The sequence below is a fragment of the Hemicordylus capensis genome, chromosome 5 (assembly GCF_027244095.1).
Source record: "Hemicordylus capensis ecotype Gifberg chromosome 5, rHemCap1.1.pri, whole genome shotgun sequence".
NCBI lineage: Eukaryota > Metazoa > Chordata > Lepidosauria > Squamata > Cordylidae > Hemicordylus > Hemicordylus capensis.
Window position 1 is genome coordinate 181,630,558 of NC_069661.1, and position 19,977 is coordinate 181,650,534.

The 19,977-nt window shown below is 41.6% G+C and overlaps 1 protein-coding gene across 2 annotated transcripts in view; it reads right to left on the reverse strand.

The window, feature by feature from the left end:
* Positions 1 to 19,977, reverse strand: part of SLC38A1 (solute carrier family 38 member 1) — a 75,080-nt gene that overhangs the window by 33,659 nt on the left and 21,444 nt on the right. For both annotated transcript variants that reach the window (XM_053255192.1, XM_053255193.1), the window contains 3 exons: positions 16,706 to 16,893; positions 9,444 to 9,519; positions 8,840 to 8,955 (listed from right to left, as the gene is read on the reverse strand). In XM_053255192.1, coding sequence (XP_053111167.1) covers positions 8,840 to 8,955; positions 9,444 to 9,519; positions 16,706 to 16,818 — 305 coding nt within the window. In that variant the 5' untranslated portion in view covers positions 16,819 to 16,893. The remainder of the gene's footprint in view (positions 1 to 8,839; positions 8,956 to 9,443; positions 9,520 to 16,705; positions 16,894 to 19,977) is intronic.

Sequence of the window (19,977 nt, forward strand, 5' to 3'; positions counted from 1 at the left end):
GTGCTTACATAGAATATTGCTAAGTGGTTAAACAAATCAACTGATATCTTTACAGGGGTGGAGTCACAGACTTATCAGTGATATACAACTTCTGAAAATGAAGTTTATGGATATGTCACAAGAAAATTATTTAATTTCTAAAGAGCAAGTGGCTTTATGTTGCTCAAGAATCAAATGGAGTTAGACTGAATAATAGTTTACAATGCTTGAGTAAAAACAACCTATAAGGTGTAGACACAGAGGGAAGAAATGATATTATTTAAAAATGAATGTCAGAAAAATGCCAGGTGATGAAGTCGGTCATACATTTGCAGGTTTGTAATCGACCAGAAGCTATTTAGATCTAATTCAGAAGTGTGCAATCTTTAAAAAAAACAACACTAAAAACAAAACAAAACTGTTAAGACGAAGAAAACAAAGTGTCAACACATGGTAAATTGTAGTCAGACCTAGGATTAGTGATCATAGAAATAAATATCAGCAAAGGGGAACCAAGTCTTAAGATGCTAGAATATAAAGCTATGCTGATGACCAACCCAACCCAGATTAGGGCATCCAGCCATGTGCAGCGCCGGGATTGAGCCTGATCCCGGAGCTGCCTCAGACAGCCTTTCACCAGGGTTAGAGGGCACATGTGCACCTCCACCCCAGGGCCAGGATTGTGCATGTGCTCAGGCTTCATGCAGCCCAAGCACATACAGAGTCACCTGCCCAATGTGTCCAACTCACAGGGGAATCCCCCAATGCACCATGCTCATTGCATGGTGCATTATGGGATTCCTGGAGGCTGGAACTCGTTCCCCTGGCTTCTAGTAATCTGCGCTGCTGGAAGCAGCACGGACCATGTGGGCATGTAGTGGCATGCCCAAGAAAACTGGCGGAAGGTAGGTCCAACCCTGCCTCCCCTCCCCCCACACTCACCTGCCTTAGCGACCAGGGATTTTGATCGTGAGAATAACCCAGGTCTGCACAACCCCCCCAGCTGTTTTTTAACTACAACTCCCATAATCCCCAGCAACAGTGGCCAATAGCCAGGGATTATGGGAGTTGTAGGCCAACATCTGCAGAAGGGCCAAAGTTGAGCAGGCCTGGTATAGCCTTTATATATTTTAATGGAAGCCCCAATGTGTTTTGCCAAAAAGGCCTTTTTCAGGGGCAATTACATTACTTAAAAAACTTCCATGATCTCACTGGTGAAAAATACACCTAACTAGCTTAAATCTAACTAGATTTAATTACCCCTGAACCCTATTTTGGTTGAAATATGTTTGGTGTTAAATATTAAAATATATTTTATAGCATCTTGAGACCCAAAGGCTATTCTCACGACTGCACAAAAAAGTGCTAAGGGAGCCCAGCCCAGTTTTGCACGGTCATGTGCAGCACTGGGAGCTGCATGGCGCCTGGCTGCTAGCCCTCTAAAATGCCCCCCACCCAAGATTAGTGGAGTAAGTGCTCCACTAACCCGTTTTTGGGATCGTGAGTTGCCATGGCCTGGCTCTTCACCATGACAACTCACGAGACCCCCGATTGGGAGGCTACAACAAGCTTCCTGGTGTCAGGGGGCTCCCCAGGTGGCTCCATGACGGAGCTCCATGACGGAGCCGGTAATTGTGTGGGTGGCCAATTCGGCCACCCAAGGTGGGTTGAATGCTCATGTGTGGGGAGAGAGGGTCAAGCCCCTTCTGGCTCTCCACACTGCTCATGTGGAGAGCCTCCCAGTCTCTCTTTGGTAGCATTTTGGTGGATGCTTCCTGAGGTTGTGTGTGTGTGTGTGTTTATAGAAATAAATGAAAACAGTTTCTAGAATATTGTAGCATGCAGACTATAAGAAACCAGATTGTCTGTTGAACCACTAGTGACTTGATCGGAACAAGACTTCACTCATGTACTCTATGATTTCCAACAAAGTAGTCCATATTAAACAATTCCTGGCCAACCCACTTCGGTCTTCAGTAACAGAACATAGCATATATGTTCACTAAGTGGATGCTATACAAAATCAGTTCCTGAGAGCTTGCAGACACAGGGCATTGCTTACATCCGCTAAATCTACAGCAGATGCCCCCAAACCTACTACTCCAAAACATGTGCTAGACAAATTAGGTCCATACATTGGAAAAGCAGCACAACGCTCTACTTTTAAACAAATATGGCATGACTATAACATGAAAGCTTGTTACAAATGCAACTATTTTGAGTTAATTTGACTATATAGTTCCCTATTCAGAAAATGTCACTTAAAGTAAAAACTTTTAAGTCTCATTGACCAACTAGGAATTACATGCTGCTGTAGTAATCTCCATTCAATCCATTGTTCTTTGTATTCAACAAGGAAATGAATAATGTCCTTGACACATCTGTCAGCTGTTGTATGGGCACTTTGGAAAAAGCAACATCCCTGTAGGATTTTTCTATGAAAACATCCTCTGCCCACAAAAATGGACTCCAATAGTAGATAATGAGGTCATTCACACAATCAAAAATGGTGTGCTCCTAATTTTTGGTTGTGTCGAAACAAGGAAAGAGGAAAACCTGGGTAGAACACAGTTTTTGAATGTGTGAATGACCTGAATACTACATCTGAAAGTTATGATCAGTTTTATGTTAAAAAAACCCAGTCTATGATACTGTATATCCCCCCAGAAACACTGTACTACAGTATCAAATGGCTAAGGAGGTGAACACAGCAGTTCTTGCAAGAAGCTAACAAGAACTGTTACTAAGCATGTTTTTACTCAAGCCATCAATGGCGCTGGCCAGTGTTTGACTTGGGTAGGAAGAATTCTCCAGTGGCCAGTGCTTAGTTGCAGATGCTTATTAAGGAGCCCCAAGTAATACGTTCTGCAAAAAATAGCAATGAAGCTCCTAATGTTAAATTCCCAATGGCAAGCAAAGGATGGTCCTACAGAAGAAAAAGGAACAGTTACAGTATTCTAATCGGCTGCCCTTTCCTGCCCTTAAAACTCTCACAGGCTGCTGTGTTTAAACTTGGCATTTTCCACAGCTTCCAATAAAGCAGCATGAAAAGACTGTTTGTTGTAGGGGCTGTGGCTGAGACAGTTGGACTAATGCCAGTAGCATCCCAGGGAGTTATATGAAAACATTAACATGACTGGCCTTCTGCAAATTCAGAACATACGCAGTGAACCTCAGAACATTCCACAATGCCCAAACAGTTCTCATGTTTCATATTTGAAACCAGACTAACAAAATAATGCTTGTCAAAATCCAAAACTAATTATGTGGAGAACATGTCTGTAGTTTCTGAAAAATTCTCTTCAGCTGATTATTGCCTGCTCCACACATGACTTGAAAACGGGGTGAACGTGATAGTGCCATTTACTTTGCCCACACTGCACACAGCACCATCATCTTCTAGCATCTTCTCAACACTGATGCACTGAAGATAGCTAACTATTCTTCAACTTGTCCTGAGAAATGTTGAATATGCACGAGGCAAGTGCTTCTCACCTTCTGCTAGAAACATGAGGCTCTACATAATGTGTTGCTTGTATCCTGTGAACCTTAAAGAGCTTGATGGCATCACATCTATTAATAAGAAAGGCTCAGAGCAGGCTGTATGCAGGCCAGAAACTTTAAGGCTATTCAGAAAATGTTGAGGAAATTTGAAGAGAGCAGGACGAGAAAGGGAATATCAGATTTAAAGTCATTTATTTTAACTTTTTAAGAACTCTTTGGCAGCTGTGCACCCCCCCCCCCATTTCTGCTGGAGTACACATTAGGAATGCCAGCATTTTTACTAGGCACTGTAGCTGTGCCTTCAATTGCAGCTTGGTGTGCAAGCATCAGCAGCAGGCATGAGAGGAGCCTATGATGTTTTATTTCTGGTCTGTTGGCAACCCCAGCCAGGTTTTAAAATAATAATAATAATGGCAAAGTTATTCTCACTCTCCCTGTGCAATCTCTTACAGGCTGATGTGACATTGGGCTACGGATAAAATGTGACTGGAGCAAGCTTTGCCTACTCATGAGCAAAAACCTTATGCCCAGCATCTGGCTGATCACTGGTCTTGGTGGTATAAGAATACATTTCCATTCCCAGGTCAAGCTAGCTTGTTGGCTTGTGACCCTGGAAGGTATCCTTCCTCATGACATATGTTATTTCTCACTCGTCTGAGGAACATGGATCTCTTTGCTTCGTAGGCACATTGCCAGGAGTTCACACTTCATTTGTGGCACATTTATCCCCAATTCTGTAGGTTAACTGAGACGTAATAACTAGCCCATTAGTTGCCAAGCCTCTCCCTCCTTCTACGCTGTCCTCCTAAAACAGCTCAGGGGATGAAAAGAAAGAGAAACAGAGCAAAGAAGGAGCATCTTCCTTTGCATTCACTCCTGCCCTTCTGTCTCTAGCCTTCAACAGAGTCATTTCAGACAGAAATGACTCAGAGGGTGTAAGGATGAGAGACCTTATGAGCAAGTGAGTGGAGGAGTCTCTCTCTCTCTCTCTCTCCCTCTCTCTCTCCCCCCCCTCTTCCACTTACTCACTCATCCCTGCTTGTTCCTAGCATCTTCCCTTTCTCCTACCACCCAAGCAGTGTGGCAAGAGTGTGAGACTACAGTCAGAGGTAGGTAGGAGGACAGGCATTTAGGAGGCCAGTGGGAGTAGCAGCGGGCAGGTATGGATAGGGACTTGGCTCAATGGATCCCACTTAAAACAGCCCACCACCACAACTAACTTCAGATAGTCAATCCACACAGGCACACACAAAATGTTTCTTTAAAAATGAGTACTGTTTCAGTACAGAAAATACCTTTAATGATACCATGACTCCACTAGAGAAATGGTGTGTGTGTGGGCGGGAGGGTTTGTACTGCTACTTAAAAAATAATTTTTTTAAAGGCCCAGGATTTCATTCTGCTTTAATGGGCTGTTATCTTAGAGCAATCCCATGAACTGACTAGCTTTACTACTCTCCCCCCAAAATCTTTATTTAAGGCCTTGTGTGAGCTCGTAATTTTTCCTGCACAAACTCCAGAGGAATGAATGGAAGCTGTGCTAGAACACCACTGTGTTCTTGCATGATTCCTATTCATTTCAACAGAGCTTGAACAGAAAAACCTCTCCTTGGGAAGTGCATCTATATTCTGATCCTGATGGTTGTGCAGATTCAAGGCAACATAGTTCAGATTAAGAGCTTTTTAAAAAGTTTTATTTCACTAGCTGGAACTCTAGCAATGCAAGTCTCTGCTTTTGATACACTGCAGTGCTATATCAAAACAGTGTAACCAGGGCTTGCCTCAGAACAGAGCTGTTTAGTTACAGTGTAAAACAAACAAACCTAGCATCCACGTAGGCCTCAGACTTATCCTTGATTATATGAAGCAGTTGTTTCTTTATAACACCCCCAAACCATTAAAAATAACAGATCTGAGTACTGAGGATCCATTCAAGGTCAGTCTTGAGTGTTTACAGCTTAGAATGTTATTCAACCTTTTCCCCTTTCAAAAGTAGTGTTTATGAACACTACTGTGTTCTTGCATGACTCTTCTTTATTTCAATAGTGACTGAACAGAAACATCTCTCCCTGGATTGTGCATGTGCATTCTGATTCTATGCATGATCATGAAAAGCAAAGCCCCACTGAATTCAATAAAACATATTCCCAGCTACGTATGCCTAAGACTGCAATCTTAGTCCATCTGTCCTGGCATGCTCAAATGAGTAATATGTGAACTGCTTTTAAAATCTCAGTCATTTTAAAATATCAAGTGCCTCTGTCTGGAGCCCAAACTAATTTTAATGCATGTTTGGGGGACTGGCACCAGTCCATTTTTAATCTATAAAATGTGTCTGGTTTAGAAAAGAGAAAGAGGAGAAGAACTTTTCAGGGAAGGAGAACTGTGTTCACAGAGGCTTTTATTTAGACCATGAAGTCACTGCCATGTTCTTTTCACTCTTTGGCACTTGTGGAAGATTGAAATAATTGGTGCTTTTAACACCTAAAGCAATTCCATTTTAATTAATCAAAACTTCTCAGGTTTGCTTGTTCAATTGCTAAGAAAATAGGGCAACTGATGAAGAAGCAAAATATTTGTTTTTAGAAATATATTCCTAAATAATGAGTTCAAACCTACCAACGCCCTAGGGCAGTCATATGAGTAGATTGTAAAAATGCAATGGGTACTGGAGACAATTTTGCAGTAAACACTGACAGACATACAATTTATAGATTACTGACCAGTAGGTCCTGAACAAAGAAAAAAAAAATCCTTATACTGTAAAAGGTTTGTAATTTTTTTGAGTTTTCAGCTCTGCCTCTGCTCAGATTCTATTTCAACAAAAGTATCTGTCCTACCTGAGGAACATTAGGTGAGTGATTAAAAATAAAACTACCAACATAGCAACACGCTTATACAAATATATGCTGCAGCCACACTTAGAATACTGTGTACAGTTCTGGTTGCCACACCTTAAGAAAGATTATAGAGTTATAAAGATGCAGAGAAGGGCAACCAAAATGATCAGGGGGTTGGAACGACTCCTCTATGAAGAAAGACTACATTTGCACCTTTTTAGTACAAAAAGAAGGTTGGTAAGGGAGGGAACATGAGAGAGGTATATAAAATTATGCATGGCATAGAAAAAGTGGGCAGAGAGAAATTTTCTCTCTATTTCATAATATTAGAACCAGGAGCCATCCATTGAAGCCAAATGCTGGGAGAGTCAGGACAGAGAAAAGGAAGTGCTTCTTTATAGTTTAATTATGGAATTAGCTACTGCTGGATGTGGTAATGGGTACCAATCTAGACTGTTTTAAAAGGGAGGGGGTGGTTCCCTCTTTTGCCCACTTGTGGGCTTCCTAAGTACTGCTGCATGAGGCAGGATGCTGGACTGTATGGGCCTGGGTCTTATTCAGCAGGGCTTTTCTTACATTTTTAAGAAACTGAACTAGGGGAGCAGGTATTTTTCATCATAAAAAGTTCACTATACAAAATCTTCAGCAAATCACATTTGCACGTTGATCCTAACCACATCTACTCAAAATGGAGTCCACTGAATGAGTAGATATAATTTCCAAGAAAGTATGTTTAGAACTAAAGCTATCTTAAGTGGTGGAGCGGGGAAATGCTGGACTAACAAGCAGAAGGTTGCCAGTTCAAATCCCCGCTGGTATGTTTCCCAGACTATGGGGAACATCTATATAGCAGCAATACAGGAAGGTGCTGAAAGTCATCATCTCATACTGAGTGGGAGATGGCAATGGTAAACCCCTCCTGTATTCTACCAAAGAGAACCACAGGGCTCTGTGGGTGCCAGGAGTCAACACCGACTCAACGGCAGTTTATGTTTAGAACTGAAGGCACTATTCAAAGAATTTACAGAATGAGGTCATTCACCCAATAAAACTGTGTTCTCCCCGGGTTTTTGGTTGTGTAGAAGCAAGGTGGGAGGAAAACCTGGGTAGGAGTGATTATGTGGAAGCAAGGTAGAAGGAAAACCTGGGTAGTTTTTCCTCCTACCTTGCTTCCATACCATCACTTCTACCCAGATTTCCCTCTTACCTTTATTTATTTATTTATTTATTGCTTGATTGTTAAATTTTTATACCGCCTTTCATTAAAAACAATCCTAAGGCGGTTTACAAAAGTTACAAAACATACAATAAAAATGACAATAAAAATATTAAGCTAAAAATATAAAACCAATCTAATTTAAAGTCTATAAAATACAAACATAAAAACTATACGCAAGTAAAACACATAGAAGCAGCAATAAAAACAATCATGTAAAGGCCTGGATAAAAAGCCAAGATTTAAAAAGCTTTCTAAAAACTGTGATGGAGTCAGAGGAGCGAATGGCCACTGGGAGAGCATACCTTGCTTCCATACAACCAACAATTGGGAGCACACAAAGTTCCCAAACCTGGGTAGAACACAGTTTTTGATTGTGTGAATGACCTCAATATGTAGGTGTATCCTGATACAAAACAGTATTTTAGGGTACATTATTTAGGAATAAGCAAGAGAAGAGTAAATGCCCTCATTTATCTTCGGACAAATTAAACTGAAATCCTCACTGGCTCAGAATCTGATGGCCTACTTTAGGGACTTTCCTCTCTGAAGTGCCCTACTTTTGAAGCTGCAATCTGATATATTATCATTTGAATTGCATTTTCTAAGAGTGGATGACAGTGGGGCCAGATGAAAACTATCTCATTTAATCTTGCATTTGCTCTCAGAAAGATAAAATAGCATTTCTATAACCATTTGTGACTAACCGGCATCTGTGCTAGTCACCGTTCTTATCTAGCTATAAATGACAGTTATAATCCAATATCTGAAAGAGACCAGTAAAATTAAGAGTAACAACTCTTAACAGAGTTGTAACAGCAGGAGAGAGGGCATGCCCTCAACTCCTTCCTGTAGGCTTCCAGTGGGCTCTGGTGGGCCACTGTGTGAAACAGGATGCTGGGACTAGATGGGCCTTGAGCCTGATCCAGCAGGGCTGTTCTTATGTTCTTAAGGTGTATCCTCACAGAACTTTCCCCATGATACCTTTTTGCATCTTAATGCACAATCAAATGTGGAGGAAGACTGGTGGGGAAGCCTCACTGCTTGGATCTGGTTCATCTTTGTCCTATGTACAAGTGGCTCATGAGATCAAACTGTGAAAGTCCTATAGAACTGAATAAGCAAGAACAGGGACAAAAATAAGATGACTTTAAACATCAGCAACAGTCAAGTTGCATGAAAATGTCATACTACTTGACTACAGACCACTTCATTTATTCACACAAGTGTAATTTAAACATTTGCATCTACTCCAAATGAACTATGTCTGCCAAATGCATTTTGCACATTGACTACTTACAAAAAAAGCACAATTCCTGTGTTGGCCAATGCAAAGGCAAGGCCTAATATTCCACTGCCCATGATGGCATTGCTGAGGTTGAAGACAGACATTCCTAATGATGTTGTGCCTTGAATCTGTAAAGATATGATAATAAGAAAAGACTCAACATTCCTATCACATAGAGCAAATCCTTAAATCACAAGTTTTTCATTACTGTTTATTTTGATAAGTATCCTGTGCTTATATTGTGTCCACTTGGTCAGCCAATAAGCTTTATTTTGATTCTGATGTTTGTGTATTTGACCTTCGGGGTTAAACATATGAAACCATCTCATTCAAAGTTAGACCACTGGCTCATCTAGCCCAATATTTGTCTACTCTGAATGGCCCAGTATCTCCCTGTCACCTGCTGCCTGATCTGTTAACTGAAGATTCTAGAGACTGAACCTGGGACCTTCTCTATGCAAAACACATGCATCACCCCTGAGCCCAGCCCCTCCCAATGACAGTATCTGAGGAGGAGGCTAAAACTGTAGGCTAAGAGAACATATGTACATGCATGAACAGCATTCAGCAGCCACCTCCCACAGCAGCTCCAAATACTTGCTATTGTTTTACCTACATATTCATCACATTTCTTCTTTTCCAAATGGCTGTTGGTTAGACTTCTTCTGCTCTCACGGTCTGAAATAAACTTGCTGGAAAAAACCAACACAACAGGAACACGTTTTTTTTTAGCATGACAATCTGCACAGCAGGAATATACATTAATGCTATTTATGGTGTGTAACTGCTATTCATTGAGTTTTGTGCTATTTCGGTGTTGTTTTGTGTCATTTTAATGAAGGCAACTTGAACATGGTTGTGTGAAAAGATGGAGCATAAGTAAAAAAATAGTACAGAGGTGGCATCATGTGGTATTCAAGAAAAGGCTCACAAAAAGGGATCAACACGGACAGTTAGGTCTAAAAAGCATAGAAGTCTGAAAAGGCCCAGATGCAGCTCTCCTACATGTTTCTGTTAAGAAAACTGCTCCCACACTGAACTTATGACCAGAAAGAAGGTGCTTTCCCACATCATTTCTGAAAATGCAAATGGACTTTTCTCCCTCTCTCACAACACTAGAACCACAGCACAACAAGAGGTTGTACGCACTTCAGACATTTGTGGAGCTGCATGAAGTTGTGTTGCTCTGCAATGTTGTGCAACCGCTAGTACAGGACAGTTCAACTTTGACATTCCAGCTGTTTTTGGACTACAACTTCCATAATCCCTGACATAATCCCCGACTACAGCTGAAGGGCCTACACTGAGCAGCCCTGAGCTAGTAGTCGACCATCTCCATATATATTTATACATACAAGAACTAGTTGGAACTTGCTTTGTGCAACGTCCTAGTGCTAGCACAACACTACTCTGGATGTCATCTGGAATTCTCCAATCAGTGGTAAGTTCATAATAGATGAAAACAAATACTTGGTAGATGTAGCCTTGGTAGATGAACCAGGAGTGCTCCCAACTGGCAGTCATGTAAACTCAAACATCAAGCAGGAGGGGAGAGTGAAAGTGTGGGAGGCGGGAGCTGGATAGGACAGGCACACCCAGCCCAGATTCTGTTCCCAGCATTTTATCAAGGGTGTATGAAAAACTGTCCTACCTAGTTCCCAGCTCCTACACAATAACTTCCCCCTCCTCCTACCCTGATGTTCAGGTTTACGTCACAGCCAATCGAGAACTGGCTCTCCTACCCTGGCTGGGAGCTCCTCCTACCCTGTTTAGGATCATGAGAATGAATCTACTATTTCAGACAGTGCAAAGTTGATATATTCAATTCATTGCCACAGTATTAAATGAAGAATAATGGAGATTATTCCCTTAGATGGCTTTAAAAACCGATCAGACAAATTCATCAAGGACAGATCCATAATGACGATTTGCAAAAGAGAAAGACCATGTTCAGAAGAACATACCTCTGAATACTGAAAATGAACCATTGGGGAGGGCTGTTGCTTTTATACCCCGCTTATAGGTTTCCTAGAGACATCTAACTTGCCACCTTTAGAAACAAAATGCTAGACAAGGTGGATCATTGATCTGATCCAATAGGGATGTTCTTATGTTGTCATGAAATTTGGGAAGGATGAATATAAAAATGCATAGAGACTCCTGAATTTGTCTTAGAAGGGCAATTTTAGATGCTATACAAGTTGTAGAGAGAGGATGTGCAAGTGAGTAGCAGATCTTCTGCTCATTATTCTGATGAGGTGACTTCACTGTGGAGAAATGCATGTTTTCAAGATGTGTCAAATCCTACTTCTCCCATTTGATTTATCCCTTAGTCCCCATCTTCTACTGAAACTAAGCTTAAATATGCACAACCACATTTACACATATTCTCCCCCTGTTACTCTTGCAGCCTCCTTTCTTTCCCTTCATCTGTTGAAATGACGATAAACTACTCAGGATAGGACCCTATCTCTTTGCTTATATGATTAAGAAGATGCACATTTCACTAGTGAATCTCTCTCAGGGCCAAACTACATATTTACATTAAGCTCATCATTAACAGATGGGTTTAAGAGATGGGTTTCACAGGAATTGAAAAGGGAGTGTTTCTTTCTTTCTGATAAATAGCCACAGGGGATAATCCTGATTCGGACTGCAGTGTAGTGCAGGCAGAAGGCTTAACACTTTTCCTCTGCACTATTTTCTTAATAACAACAACAACACTAAGTGGCTCCTTGCCCTTGAAGCAGCTATTTTCTGCAAATGGAGAAAACATTCCGTCAGAAAATGGCACAGCAAGCATTAGTCCCTCCCCTTCCCTGCACACGATGGTCTCAATTTCTCGTAGGTGCTATTTATCAAAGAATCATTTCATGTCCACATCCAGTTTTAAGCCCATCTCTTAATCACAAATTCAATGTAGCACATACTCTTTTAGTTTCTAGAAGTTTGCTGGTAGCATATTGCATCCAGAAGTTCCTATTAGACTATTAGACTGCTAAGTTACCTATTAGATTGCTATTCCTATTAGACCATGTGAAGTTACAGGACTTCACAATTAGATATCCAACAGTTACAGAGCAACTGTATACATTAGGGCTGTGCACAATCACAAATTCTTCTCCAATCCAATCTGGAACTGCAGATATCAGTTCTGGGTCCAATCTGGAATCACAGATATCAGGTCCACAGATATCATTTCTGGGTCCTTCAGAATCCAGCTTCAGAATGTGTTTTTTAAATTGGTGAAAATCCCCATAGAAGTCTATGGGGGAAGTAAAACAAAAGTTGGGGGTGGGGAATAAGGCTAGCCATCCATTGTATTAAATTAATTTTTAAAAGGAACCTGGAAATTGTATTCATAGAGAATTACAGAAGAAGTGATGTAGTATCCGAGAATCTCATGGGAAGTGATGTAATATCCAAGAATCTACTGCTTTATTTTTTTAAACTGTAAGTAAAATAACTGGCTTTAAAAAAAAAAGAAATAAATGCATGGGCAGGCAGGCTGATAGATAGATGGCAGAAGATGGCTTCTCCTCCTCAACCATGATCTGAAGAAAAAAGGCAGTCTCCCACCACCATTTGGAGCTCCTAAATACTCTGGAATTCCTCAGATGGTTATCAAAGAACTCCGGACTGAAACAGACTTCCCTACTTTGGATCCAGAATATCTCCGATACTCTCTGGAATGGCCCATATTAGGCCATTTCCAGAATCTTGGAGCCAATATTATTATTATTATTATTATTATTACATTTATATCCCACTCTTCCTCCAAGGAGCCCAGAGCGGTGTACTACATTCTTGAGTTTCTCTTTCACAACAACCCTGTGAAGTAGGTTAGGCTGAGAGAGAAGTGACTGGCCCAGAGTCACCCAGCTAGTTCCATGGCTGAATGGGGATTTGAACTCGGGTCTCCCCGGTCCTAGTCCGGCACTCTAGCCACTACACCACGCTGGCACATTCCTAGTAAACGTATTTACCCAGTAGTGAGTTCCACCGTACTCAATGGGGCTTACTCCCTAGTAAACATATTTAGGATTGCAGCTTTAGAGATTTTAATGTAAGCAATCTAGAAATGTCAGATTTGAGAAAATAAGCTCTGTCCTATTGTGACACACTAAAAGAATTACGAGTTATTTTTGTAATCTTGACTAGTGCTATCTAGCAGAGTCAAGGGACATTGCTAAGTCCCCAAAGGATGTGGGGCCTGAGCCCAGACCACTGCAGCACCATAGACACAGCAACATTTTTTTAACCTTATTTGTAGGTTTAAAAAGGGCTCAGGGACCAGGCTCCTGCACCACTGCGGGGGGTGGCCACCATTGCTGCTGCCACTGCCACTACTGCTTGTGGCCACTGCCTCTGCCACCTTGATGGCGGCAGCAGAACTGAACAGCACACTGCTGCCAGACATGCAAAAAGCCAGCTGGGAACTGGCATGTGTGTACCCGTTGCCACTTCCCTGGTCGCTTCTCACATACCTGGCAGCATGCTGCTAAGCTCCTCTGCCACCATCCTTGCAGCAGCGGAGGAGGAGGAGGAGGAGGAGGAGGAGGAGGAGGAGGAGGTGAGGTGAGGGAAGTCTAGGATATCCCCCTCCCAAAAAAAAAATATTGGTGCCCCGTGCTCCTGTCCCACCCACCCCCACCTGCCCCAGCAACACCACTAGTAGTGACTACAGAGACACAGGGCTAGGAATATCCAGGGTTTTTATATTTAACCTTCACCTACATATGCTGAGGTCTGAACCTTACATATGCAGGGCATCTTCTATTTGTCTGGTTGCACTGCAGGAAACTGTGTTGAGTTGCTAAACTGCTCTTTGGAGAGGTCATTATAGTAAATTTGTCATTATAGTAAATTCAGAATAGACATTTTAGCTTCATGTTCAGAAGCAGTATTACCTTTGAATAAACAACAACATAAGAAAAGCCCTGCTGGATCAGACCCAAGGTCCCTGTAGTCCAACATCCTGCTTCCTACAGAAACACCAGCCAGGTGTTTCCAGAAAACTCACAAGGAAGTGGTGCTGGGAACTATCAAGAGGAGTGAGCATCCCCTTCCAGCCCTAAAGGTGAATGCAGTCCACCCTCTTTGTGGCTTAAAGCCACTGGAAATAGAATGACTGGATAGATCCAGCACATCTATCTTTATGTTCTGAACTTGGTATAGCCATTTTTAGAGGATTGCTCTGGTCCCCTGTTAACTGGGCAAAGAGGCACCTTTCATAGTGGCGACTCTTATATTTATAATCACAGAGACCAGTCCAAGTTAACTCAGCAGCCTACTTTTAAGTCCTAATTTATATTAACAGTTGATATTTAAGCACATGCTTCTGTCTTTCAAAATCAGTGGGGCTTAAATCTGACGGGATCATGTCCCATAATAACAAACACAGAGCCAGCTAAGGAAGCCGTAACTAAGTTCCACTGAAAGCAATTAGAATTAAAGTGGTACAACTAATTTCTTCCATTGGGTTCAATGACTCTTGGTCATTATTAGCTCTAGTTGGATTGAGCCAGAAAACATATGAAAAATTAACATAAAATAATGAAGATATGCATGCAGGTTTTGAAAGATACTGATGCAGGTATTCTGATTGGGAACATCTATTTTATTTTATTTTATTAAAGATTATATAATTTTCTTCTCTCATATGACCCTGGTCAGTTTGCAACATGAAATAAAACATATAGATAAAACAAGTAAAAAGCCACCAAAAATCATTAGATGAAAATAATAAACGATACCAAGCAAACCAACAACAAATCAAAATACAAATAATAAAATCAGCTTAAGAGTGTATTAAACTCTACATTCATCTCATGAAAGGTCATGATTAATAGGGTGTGCAGAACCGATTTGAATCAAACCAGGTTCGATTTGAACTGGCTTGGTTCAACCAGTTCAAACTTGAACTGAATTGGCCTCAAAAAAAGGCAGCCAGTCTGAGTTTGAACCAGACCGGGTCTAATATGGACCGAGGGGCAATATGGACCAAAGGCCAAAATGGTTCGAGGGGCTATGCTTGTGAAGAGGAATCTGGTGGGGAATCCAGTGAATCTTGTAAAGGGGAATCCCTTTACAAGCAAAGGGGTTCCCTGCCTTTTAAAGGATTCTAAGGGTGGCTGGGAGGAGAGAGGGCACCTTACTGGCTTTGGTGGCAGCTCCAAACCCCACCAGCCCATTTGTATGACCCCCATTTGTTTGACTCCCGCATGGCCACACACGGTCATCTGTGTGACCATGCACGGAGGCTGGAACCAGGGAGGTGCTGGCTCGCACTGCTGGGTAGGGGAGTGCTGACAGGGTTTAGAGGAACTGCCACTGCTGCCATGCCACCGAAGCCAGTAATAGCATTTATGAAAGTTAATTATATGAACACTCAGATCTGAGCTTCCAGTTATCAGCTTTTCCTAGTAAATAAATTTTTAAATAAGAATTTACATAACAATTAATGAAGCCATTAAAACCCCCCGACACAGATAAAGTTTAAGTCTGTGTTGGAAAAAGAGCAGTTCTTCTGACTCAAAATCAGCCAAAGAAATATTTGACCTCTTTAGCTTTTAGCTTGCTTACCTCAACCGCAGTAAGTAGCACTAGACCTCCTGGGACTGTAGCACTTCAGAGTGCAGGTGAGGAATGCACTTTGAATATCCCCCTTTACTGACTTAAAAAAATAAATAAAGTGCTCCCTATACATAGAAAGGTTAGGCTATTAACTCTAGGGGTGTGCACATATCAGTTGGGGTGGTTTGGTCAGCAATAGAACGGAATTTGTACCGAACCATGGGTGCGTGGACCAATTCGGTCAAACCAATCAGCTGAGCTGGTCAATACAATGAACCAGTTTGAACTGTTTCAAAGCGGTTTGTAATTGAACCGCTTGAACTGGCCCAGTTCACAGTGTTCCGGTTCGATCGCAAACTAATTCTGCACATCCCTAATTAACTCTCTTCCTGATTTTCCATGAGCACAGAGTTTTTGCTGCTGTGGAAAATTTAAACATGCAGCCATATCACCTACATCCTGAAGAGAGAAAGCCCCTGGAAGGGCTCTCCCTAAACATGCAAAAGAGCTCTGAGTGATACTGTTGTAGAACAAGAGATGAAGAGATGGTGCTGTTTGTTGTCAAAGGAAGGCAGGATAAGCCTTGATGAAATACAAACTTTGGGTGTGTGTGTGTTTGAAATATGCAATCTGAAACAAACCTGCCTACAGGTTCTACTACAGGAGATGTAGAGCTTGGTGTCAAAAATGGATGGGTCAGCCTTGCTATAATATAAACCTGTCTGAATAATTTTGGAACTATTTTAGTTCTGGATCAACATAGCCACCTTTTTGGTATCTGCACTGCAATATATCCAAAGATTCAGAGATATCTAGGACAGTGTTCCCTGTAACAGGGATTCCCAGATGTTGTTGACTACAACTCCCATCATCCCCAGCTGCAATGAGCGCTGGCTAGGGATTATGGGAATTGTAGTCAACATTTGGGAATCCCTGTTACAGGCAGCACTGATCTAGGATCAAAACTAGTAATATAGTCCAAACATTTCTCTGATGTATAATGCTATTTCATTTGATTTTGTTTTGAATGGCCAGACATTTTTAAATGCTGGCTTTTTGTTTACTTTTATGTTTGTACATTCGTATTAAGCACAATGACATTTGAATAAATTAGTATTCTATCTTTATTTCTTTTTTGCCGATGCCCAACAAACAAAGGGTAAGCACGAAATTCAAATTACATCTTCAGTTGGAACATGACTCAGTAATGAATAATTCACTAGCTGTGCTTCAAGTCAGAAATGCTGTTTTTAAACAGTGTGTTTTCACATGGTGAAGCTTTGGCAGTGGAAAACTACTCACCTATTCATCTGTCCATTTTCTACCTCATTGGAATCATTGCTGATGTTGTCATCCTCAGGGACTGTCATATTCTGCAACTCAACAGTTAATTCTACTCTTGCTTTGAAAGGCATCTTGAATTACAGACTTATCCTGAAGTTTGCTTGGTCTTTGGAGATCAGTGGTAGCCAAAGAATGAGACCAGCCACCTGAAAAATAAAAAGAAAGCAAGTCAGAAGAAAATTGGAGAGCAAGAAATGAACAATAATTATATTTGCAAAATAGGCTCTTGTTTCAGATTTTTGGTCCGAATGGCCTAAATTTATGAAATTTTACAAGCAGTAGAGAGGTGTTTAATAGATTCACAAATAGTGACTCAAATGTTCCTATTAGATTGTTTTTCTCTTTTCCCTGTTTAAATGTCTTTACCACTTTTCCACATGAGGTGCCCATCCCTGCTAACTGGACAAAGAGGCACTTTTTGAAAAGGATGGAGTTTAACAGGGGGACAACAACTATTCCTATTCAATCCAGCCCAGCATCCCTCCCAGTGGCTATTTCTTTTTATATTGGGAGCCCTGTAGGGATAAGGAACCATTTCCTCATAACTTTAATATTACAATGATTTTGAACACTTTTTTTGGTTGAAAAACAATAAAAGAATAGTGGTGGTCATCCAGACAAATGAAGGGTAGTGCTGGTGAAAGGCTGTTGTGCTAACTAGTCTGGAATGCTAGCTTGTATTCCAGATTACTGTTCCACTAGAGCGAACCTGCTTGCGCTAGTGCAACAAGGTGGTGACCTGTGGCCTACCTTGTATGTTTTGTAGGGAAATTTTGCGCAAAAGCACAATTCTGAAATTCCACTTTGCACAAGAGCACAATTCTGATTTAGCACAACTATGTGATCTTTTTGTACCAGGACAACTTTGCTCATTGTACAAGTGCTTCAGTAGCCTAGCCAATAAAATGATGGTGATGATAGATATAACTGAAAGATGTACAAGGCGAGTAAGGGTGGGTTCACGTTTAACAGCGGCATGTAAGTAAGAGAAAATGGCCAGTTCCTGGTGAGTGCACACTCCCAGAACTTCTGTCTCTTCCAAGTCATGTGACGTCACCAATGGCAGATGGATATTCAGTTATATCTATATCAGGTATATCCATCTGCCATTGGTATATTCAGTTATATCTATACAGGAGAGGACACCTCTTCTTGTGTCCCCTGGTATATTCTTGTTGTTTGCGGGCGGGCGGCGGGGGGGGGGGGGAATGGTTCAGATTAACACACCCACATGATAAAGGAATGAACTGGGAGGATGTCAGGATGTCTGGGAAAGGTGTCAGGATTGGCACATTCTTGGAAAAGCTCCTTCTTAATCACATGGGCTGTGATGGGGGGGTGTAGAGTAGCATCAAAAGTGGCCTGTGGTTAATTTTTTTTTAAGTTTAACTTCTACAGATGCAGAGGGAACATGGACAAATCCTGTCAGAGTGTAAAGTTTGCTTTCACTGCCAGCTAAAGAGCTTGAATTCCATTTAAGACTGCTAGAACCCAATGTTTGGATAAAAATTGCATGATTACCTTCAAAAAATGAGATTTATGGGGTATTTGCACTGTGGATTCTGAGGAGCCTTCTGTTCGGAAAATTACTACCATAGGATGGCTAGCAATATGATTAAAATCCACCCCCACAATAGCAATGGGCAAATTCATAGCATATTAATGTGTGTTCCTTAAAATGGTCAGTCTTCTTTTTCCTGTTGCTGATGTGACTCTGGGTCATCAGAATGGACAGAAACAAGAAGAAGCCAAGAAAATGGGATAATGGACAAATTTAAGAAAACTGGATTAATATCCTACTTCAGCCCTGAGTGCCTTGTATTAGTTTTTCCATCCGTTAAATTGGAATAATAGTACCTGATACTACAGGATGGTTGCAGAGACAAATGAGATGAAGGCTAAAAAGAATGCTTGTCCTCAGCTTCTGTTGCACTCTAGAACAGATCTGCACAACCCATGAGCCATGGAGCTGAATGCAGACTGCCAGCCATGTGTGACAGCCCATAAACCATCCTGTTACACTGCCTGCCTGGCAGTGCAAAAACAGGAGTAGTCTAGTACCTGGCACAGTTCACAATTCCTGGCTGGGAACTGTTATTTGACTGGGTGGATAATCAATTGTTTACCAGCTCTAGGATGGCCAAGCAATGAAAGCCTGCGTGGGGCTTTGTAGATTCTCTGGGACAAAGTAAAAAGGCTGTGCAGGAATGACTCCGAATGGTAGCAAGGTTACTGAGTGCTCGCCAATAATATTTCCCTCACTCTCATTCGGTCCCCAAGTTTTCAGTCACTATATATTAAAATAATATATAACACTGCCCCTCTAGTAATGGGCCTCGCCACTCCTTTCTTCCCCCAAATTAACATTCCTGGACTCAACCCTGAGGCTATAACTCAGCAGAAAGGGACAAAACCTGCTCCAGTAATGTGAATCCCCCATGGGTAGGAAGGAGGTTTAACCCTCATTTTAGTGGTATTTCCCTACACACCCTTTTACCATTTGCCATACACATGAATGACTGCCACTGACTGCTTTGCAAAAAAGCAAAGTACTGCACATGGAGACATAACTGAAGTGGGGGCCTAACCTGTCCTCTGCTCTGACACTAGGTGACCTGACATCTTCCAACAGGTATGCTGGGGACAAGGAGAGGACTCTGTGCATGGACTCTATGCATAAAGCAAAAATGCTAGCTTCAGAAGTTTCTGAAACATCACCCACAGACTTTTGCAGCCACAAGGGCTAGGATATAGGAGCTGTGTTTTAAAGGAAAGCTATGGCATCTGGGATGTTGAATTCTGCGTCCAGTACAAACTACTGCAGTTCTCCTGTTGTTGCATAGAATACATACAGGTACTTTATCTGCGAAGTCAATAAAGTTGCAGTCCTAGGAGAAGGTGCCATTTCTCCTAGCATGGTGGCACTGTGAAGGTACAGTGCCCACAGTCCTCTTCTCCATCTCTCTGAAAGAAAATACTTTCTTTGCTTCTTATAAAGAAGCATACATCTCTTCTTATAAAGAATGCTGCTTCTTCTAAAGAAGCATATATCTCTCTACAACCAGTTCCTGGTTCCCTCAGCATCTCCTTTACTCCCTTCCACACTCAGGTGCATCAAGGTATCTCACTCTCTGAGTGTCCCTATGTGTCCCTACAGCTGTTTCAAATTTGGTTTGAATCGGTTAGACTTCTGCATGATTCCTTCCACACTCAGGTGCATCAAGGCATGA